This window comes from Dendrobates tinctorius, unplaced genomic scaffold (assembly GCF_039654945.1).
Source record: "Dendrobates tinctorius isolate UK_male_01 unplaced genomic scaffold, ASM3965494v1 ptg000027l, whole genome shotgun sequence".
NCBI lineage: Eukaryota > Metazoa > Chordata > Amphibia > Anura > Dendrobatidae > Dendrobates > Dendrobates tinctorius.
Genome location: NW_027361695.1, coordinates 13,315,085 through 13,322,054, shown reverse-complemented (window position 1 = coordinate 13,322,054; position 6,970 = coordinate 13,315,085). Strand labels below are relative to the sequence as shown.

The 6,970-nt window shown below is 47.2% G+C and overlaps 1 protein-coding gene across 1 annotated transcript; it reads right to left on the bottom strand.

Moving 5' to 3' along the window:
- Positions 1 to 413: 413 nt before the first annotated feature.
- LOC141084831 (uncharacterized) lies at positions 414 to 3,766 on the bottom strand. The gene is made up of 5 exons (XM_073569803.1): positions 3,518 to 3,766; positions 3,355 to 3,441; positions 3,030 to 3,225; positions 2,057 to 2,216; positions 414 to 1,946 (listed from the first exon to the last, which is right to left on the bottom strand). Exons 1-5 carry the CDS (start codon positions 3,614 to 3,616, stop codon positions 572 to 574), a joined length of 1,917 nt encoding a protein of 638 aa, XP_073425904.1. The 5' UTR covers positions 3,617 to 3,766; the 3' UTR covers positions 414 to 571.
- Between the last annotated feature and the right edge of the window lie 3,204 nt (positions 3,767 to 6,970).

Here is a 6,970-nt window from a genome sequence, read left to right as displayed (position 1 = left end):
GGCCTAGTATAGTCATACCAAGGCCTACTCGATTTTTACCAACTAGGATCTTGTTTCACGAAAAACAAACTGGTGAAACTTGACAAGTTTCAACAGTTTGTTTTTCATGAAACCAGATTCTAGTTGGTAAAACTAGAGTTATTACACTAGGCCTTGGAATGACTACACTAGGCCGTGGTATTTCAAATATGAGTATAGTAGGCCTTGGGGCTAGTAGTATAGTCATATGTGAAATACCACGGCCTAGTATAGTCATACCAAGGCCTACTCGATTTTTACCAACTAGGATCTTGTTTCACGAAAAACAAACTGGTGAAACTTGACAAGTTTCAACAGTTTGTTTTTCATGAAACCAGATCCAAGTTGGTAAAACTCGAGTTATTACACTAGGCCTTGGTATGACTATACTAGTCCGTGTTATTTCACATATGACTATACTAGGCCTTGGGTTGGTTTTTAACATGTATTTACCCATCAGTGTGTGTGAGCGGCGCAAACAACATTAATGAAACTTTGTAATGGTGAACCACAAATGTAAATTTATTTTTAATCACAAAAATAAACCAAAAAATTATTTTTTCCGGCGTTTGGGGGCAGATGGTTTCAATTTGGGGGTGTGCAGGGAATATGCAACACTTGCAGTTGAAGACGGTGTTTGAGGGGAAGGGGCAACAAAACTTGTGGGGGAAGGTAGTCCAGTTAAGGGAATTAAACAAGGAACACTTGGAGGAGAGGAAATCTGTTCAGGTACATTAGTTGTAATGGCATGTCGCCGTAGGCTTGTGTGCCTGGACCGACTTTGGCCCAATGCCCGCCTTAATAGATTTCGCCTTGAACTAGGGGCAAATATTGAGTGTAGGTCCCCCGTCTGCTGGTGTGGCTGCTGCTGCTGAGGTGGCTGCTGCTGCTGCTGCTGAGGTGGCGGCTGCTGCTGAGGTGGCTGCTGCTGCTGCTGAGGTGGCTGCTGCTGCTGAGGTGGTTGCTGCTGCTGCTGAGGTGGCTGCTGCTGCTGCTGAGGTGGCTGCTGCTGAGGTGGCTGCTGCTGCTGAGGTGGCTGCTGCTGCTGCTCTTCGTTGACAGTGCTCGTCCTTGCAGGAGGACTGGTGGCGGCAGTGATGGTCCAGGTTTGCGGAGTGGTGGTGGCAGGGCTACTACATGTTGTTGTAGCGGCAGGGCTGTTCCATGTTTGCCTAGTGGTGGCTGAGCTCCACGCATGCATGGGAGTGGCGGTGGTGCTCCAGACAGGAGCAGCGCTTGCCATGGTGGTGTCGGTGAAGTGACCAGCTGCACTCAGACTTGTGGTGGTGTAACGGTGGGTGTCCTGGCTTTGAATAGAGGTGTCCGTGCAGTGGTATGCAGCACAAGTCGGTAGTGAGGTGAAGCGAGTCAATGGTGGCACAGGTGGAAATGACACCACTGACTGCTGACCGTACCGATTATGCTGCATAGCCTGCAAGAAAGCATTGTTGCAGGCCTGCAGCACATTCAGCTGTTGCTCAGGACTAAGGTGTTCTGCCATGCCCTTTTCATTCTTACTAAAAAAATGGTGTGCTGGTCTGTTGAGGTCGGCCTCCAGACGGTCAAGGCGCTGTTCTACAGAATTGAAGCGGTGTTCAAAGTGGTTAAAACCACGTTCCATGAGTGCAAAACCGCTTTCAACTCTGTCGGACAGTGACTTGAGGCTGGAATTAAAGGCCTCGCTCAAATGCATAAACTCGGGCAAGACATTCCTGTCCAAGGCCCTCTGCCGCTGGCGGGTAGTGCCCGCATAACCAGTGGAAGAGACCTGGGACAGGGGAACACCTGATGGCCCAGCTTCCTGGTCACCAGCTGTGTGTGTGGCTGACCTGCAAGGTGCTTCCTGGCTGTCGGATGGCTGGGACGGGTCAGAGGACGTCCGAGGAAGGACCGCTCCAGGGCCAGGTTGCAGGGTGCTGCTCCAGGTGCTGTGGAAGAAAGGAAAATCATTACTACCATGCCTTTACAAGAAGCATCAGCTGTGGATTAGAAAAACACAGATTAATAAAAATAAAAACCCAAAATTTATAATACTTACGATCTCGTGGCAAGGACCGGTCTTAGGAACTGCAACGCGTGATAGTGACGGTATCTAGTTCTGGTCCTTGACGCAGATCCACTGCGAACCTGGCCCTCAGCACGAACATCACTGTTGAAGCGGTCCTTGATCGAACGCCAACGTGTTCGGACTTTGTCCACTGTTGGTAAAAAAAAAACAGTGCCGTCAAGGACAACAGTCACTGCGGCACAATATAGCAATACAATACTCAAAGCAGTCACTGTAGAGCCCGATGACACTGTTGGGTTTCCTGCTAGAATATACCTAGCACGAAACCCAACAGTGCCGTCAAGGACAACAGTCACTGCGGCACAATGTAGCAATACAATACTCAAAGCAGTCACTGTAGACCCCGATGACACTGTTGGGTTTCCTGCTAGAATACACCTAGCACGAAACCCAACAGTGCCGTCAAGGACAACAGTCACTGCGGCACAATGTAGCAATACAATACTCAAAGCAGTCACTGTAGACCCCGATGACACTGTTGGGTTTCCTGCTAGAATACACCTAGCACGAAACCCAACAGTGCCGTCAAGGACAACAGTCACTGCGGCACAATGTAGCAATACAATACTCAAAGCAGTCACTGTAGACCCCGATGACACTGTTGGGTTTCCTGCTAGAATACACCTAGCACGAAACCCAACAGTGCCGTCAAGGACAACAGTCACTGCGGCACAATGTAGCAATACAATACTCAAAGCAGTCACTGTAGACCCCGATGACACTGTTGGGTTTCCTGCTAGAATACACCTAGCACGAAACCCAACAGTGCCGTCAAGGACAACAGTCACTGCGGCACAATGTAGCAATACAATACTCAAAGCAGTCACTGTAGACCCCGATGACACTGTTGGGTTTCCTGCTAGAATATGCCTAGCACGAAACCCAACAGTGCCATCAAGGACAACAGTCACTGCGGCACAATACAGAGCAGGGAAATACTCACTAAACGCCTTTTTGGAGGATGCTGTGGCGCTGTCCCAGCCATCCATCAACGCTGCGGCCACCTCATTCCATAGCCGCCGGGTCACCACAATGTCCTTGTACAGCCGGTCACGGCTGTCCCACAACGGCGAACGCTCCTGGACCAGGCTGATGAGCTGCTCATTATCCAGGTAGACGTCTTCATCCCGTTGTGGAACCTAGACAAAACACATTCATTAGAATAATCAAATTTAAATTGAATAAAAAGTTACAAAAAAAAGAAACATAAAAAAGAGTAAAAATAGAAGATAAAAAATAAAGAACATTACAAATCATTTGATACATACATTCCGTATCACCACCGGGACTTGGCTTCGCTGCTCCTGCTCTTCGCCCTCACTAGTCCCGTCCGCAGAAGATGATGATGACGATGTCTTAAAAAAGTTGAAAAAAACGTAAGAGATTTGGAGAAGCAGCAGATATACTTACCAGATGCACGAAAATAATCACCTCACGGTCTGCTTGCGCCAATTCCTGCCGCGATGGGGAATACTCGGATTCTGAAGACATACTGCATGTAAAAATAATAAAAATCATTAGTACATACATAATTTAAAAGGACAGGCATATAATGTAATATACTCACATTCTTCGCTGATAGAAGATGGGTTCCTTGTTGACTGTCTGCTCTCCAATCTGTCAGTGTAGTAGTGGCAGAGTTTTGGCAGGCACCTCCTTTATATAGACTTTTTTTTTTTTACTTTAGAAGATTATAACTAGTACAACAAGTGGACACCACTAAAAAAACGCAGCGCTAAAAAAACGCATACATGCGCATGCCAGTGCGCACGTATGCGCATCCATAGGCTATAATGGCCATTTTTAGCGCAAAACGTGCGCATACGTGCGCATGCGCTTTTTTGCAGGACCAAAAAATGCAACATGCTGCGTCTGTAAAATACAAACGCACACCCCAAAAAAACGCAGCGCATGAAAATCGCATACGTGCGCATGCCAGCGCGCAGGTATGCGCACCCATGTTAAATATAGGGGAAAAAACGCATGCGCACGTATGCGTTTTTTTCCAGCGCAAAAAAAACGCAAATGTGAAACCAGCCTTAATTATGCTCAATATTAATATTAACATAATATAAAAAAATATTAATAATTGTATGACAATATTGAGCAGAATTAAGCATGCTAACCTCCCCCTATATACTGTATGAGCCCCTACATTGCCCCCTACATACAACATGAGCCCCCACACAGCCCCCTCAATCAACAACCAAAACGATCAACCTATGGGGCCCTTATACATGTAAATCGTAACAAAAAAAGACCCTTCAAAAATTCTCTCTTTATTTAGTTACCATATATATTCGAGTATAAGCCGAGGCACATAATTTTGCCACGGAAAACTGGGTAAGCTTATTGACTCGAATATAAGCCGGGTATGCATTGTCCCCTCATCCCTGTTCTGGTATGCATGGCTCCCCCGTCTCTGTCCTGGTATGCGTGGAACCCCTGTCCTGTCCTGGTATGCGTGGCTCCCCCGTTGCTATCCTGGTATGTGTGGCTCCCCCGTCCTGTCCTGGTATGCGTTGCACACCTGTCCTGGTATGTTTGGCTCCCCGTCTCTGTCCTGGTATGCGTGGAACCCCTGTCCTGTCCTGGTATGCGTGGCTCCCCCCGTTGCTATCCTGGTATGTGTGGCTCCCCCGTCCTGTCCTGGTATGCGTTGCACACCTGTCCTGGTATGTGTGGCTCCCCCGTCTCTGTCCTGGTATGCGTGGTACCCCTGTCCTGTCCTGGTATGCGTGGCTCCCCCCGTTGCTATCCTGGTATGTGTGGCTCCCCTGTCCTGTCCTGGTATGCGTTGCACCCCTGTCCTGTCCTGGTATGTGTGGCTCCACCGTCTCTGTCCTGGTATGCGTGGTACCCCTGTCCTGTCCTGGTATGCGTGGCTCCCCCCGTTGCTATCCTAGTATGCATGGCTCCCCCATCCTGTCCTGGTATGTGCGGCTTCCCCCGTAACTGCCCTGGTATGCATGTTTCCTATTACAAAAAAAACCCATCCTACTCACCTCGTAGCATCTCATTGGTGTCGGCTTCCAGAAGCTCTTCCTGTGATGACCGATCATGTGGCACCACTCATTAAGGTAATGAATATGTGCTCCACGCCTATGGGACTGGAGACGTGCGCATATTCATTACCTTAATGAGCGGTGCCACGTGATCGTTCAGCACAGGAAGAGCTGCAGTAAGCCGGCACCAATGAGATGCTGGGAGGGCGCCGGGATCAACAAGATGCTACGAGGGCACGCTGGAGGGTGAGTAGGATCGGATGTCTTCTGGAAGTCGGCAGCTGCGGCTGCAACTGTCACTGTGCGCGCTATAAGAGAAATTAATACTCATTTCTCTTTAGCAGCGGCACAGACTTTAGCCTCAACCACCGGCTTCTGCCTCTGTGACCCGCTGCTCCACCTCTCCCCCGCCGGCTTTCTGGGACAATGACTTGTGTATAAGCCAAAGGGGGGCATTTTCAGCACCAAAAAATGTGCTGAAAAACTCAGCTTATACATGAGTATATACGGTATTTTAAAAACCCAATACATAAGGACAGAAATGCACACATCACACAGAAAACCAGTGATATAAGAACAGAGCAGAAATGAGGGAATACAGGGACTAGTTTTAAACTTCACAATTCCATTCCTGATTCCCGCTCTTCGTCCTTTGCTCCTATGTAGCCCAACCACTACTCTGATTGACTAGACATCCTCTATAGGTGATCAGATAATATATAAAGAACATATATAAATATATACAATATACATACTAGTGGGCTGAGGGATATATATATACAGTGCCTTGCGAAAGTATTCGGCCCCCTGGAACTTTTCAACCTTTTCCCACATATCATGCTTCAAACAAAGATACCAAATGTAATTTTTTGGTGAAGAATCAACAACAAGTGGGATACAATTGTGAAGTTGAACTAAATTTATTGGTTATTTTAAATTTTTGTGGAAATTCAAAAACTGAAATGTGGGGCGTGCAATATTATTCGGCCCCTTTAACTTAATACTTTGTTGCGCCACCTTTTGCTGCGATTACAGCTGCAGTCGCTTGGGGTATGTCTCTATCAGTTTTGTACATCGAGAGACTGAAATTCTTGCCCATTCGTCCTTGGCAAACAGCTCGAGCTCAGTGAGGTTGGATGGAGATCGTTTGTGAACAGCAGTTTTCAGCTCTATCCACAGATTCTTGATTGGATTCAGGTCTGGACTTTGACTTGGCCATTCTAACACCTGGATACGTTTATTTGTGAACCATTCCACTGTATACTTTGCTGTATGTTTGGGATCATTGTCTTGTTGGAAGACAAATCTCCGTCCCAGTCTCAGGTCTTTTGCAGACTCCAACAGGTTTTCTTCAAGAATGGTCCTGTATTTGGCTCCATCAATCTTCCCATCAATTTTAACCATCTTCCCTGTCCCTGCTGAAGAAAAGCAGGCCCAAACCATGATGCTACCACCACCATGTTTGACAGTGGGGATGGTGTGTTCAGGGTGATGAGCTGTGTTGCCTTTACGCCAAACATATCGTTTGGCATTGTTGCTAAAAAGTTTGATTTTGGTTTCATCTGACCAGAGCACCTTCTTCCACATGTTTGGTGTGTCTCCCAGGTGGCTTGTTGCAAACTTTAAATTACACTTTTTATGGATATCTTTGAGAAATGGCTTTCTTCTTGCCACTCTTCCATTAAGGCCAGATTTGTGCAGTGTACGACTGATTGTTGTCCTATGGACAGACTGTCCCATCTCAGCTGTAGATCTCTGCAGTTCATCCAGAATGATCATGGGCCTCTTGGCTGCATCTCTGATCAGTCTTCTCCTTGTTTAAGATGAAAGTTTAGAGGGACGGCCGGGTCTTGGTAGATTTGCAGTGGTATGATACTCC

What these genes read in the sequence shown, in the direction of transcription:
- LOC141084831 (XM_073569803.1), bottom strand. Translation starts at nt 3,616, where the DNA reads ATGTATGTACTAATGATTTTTATTATTTTTACATGCAGTATGTCTTCA. An exon ending in TGGCGCAAGCAGACCGTGAG is followed by an intron (nt 3,442 to 3,517) that starts GTGATTATTTTC and finishes AACTTTTTTAAG; the next exon opens with ACATCGTCATCATCATCTTC. An exon ending in ATCCTCCAAAAAGGCGTTTA is followed by an intron (nt 2,217 to 3,029) that starts GTGAGTATTTCC and finishes TTTTACCAACAG; the next exon opens with TGGACAAAGTCCGAACACGT.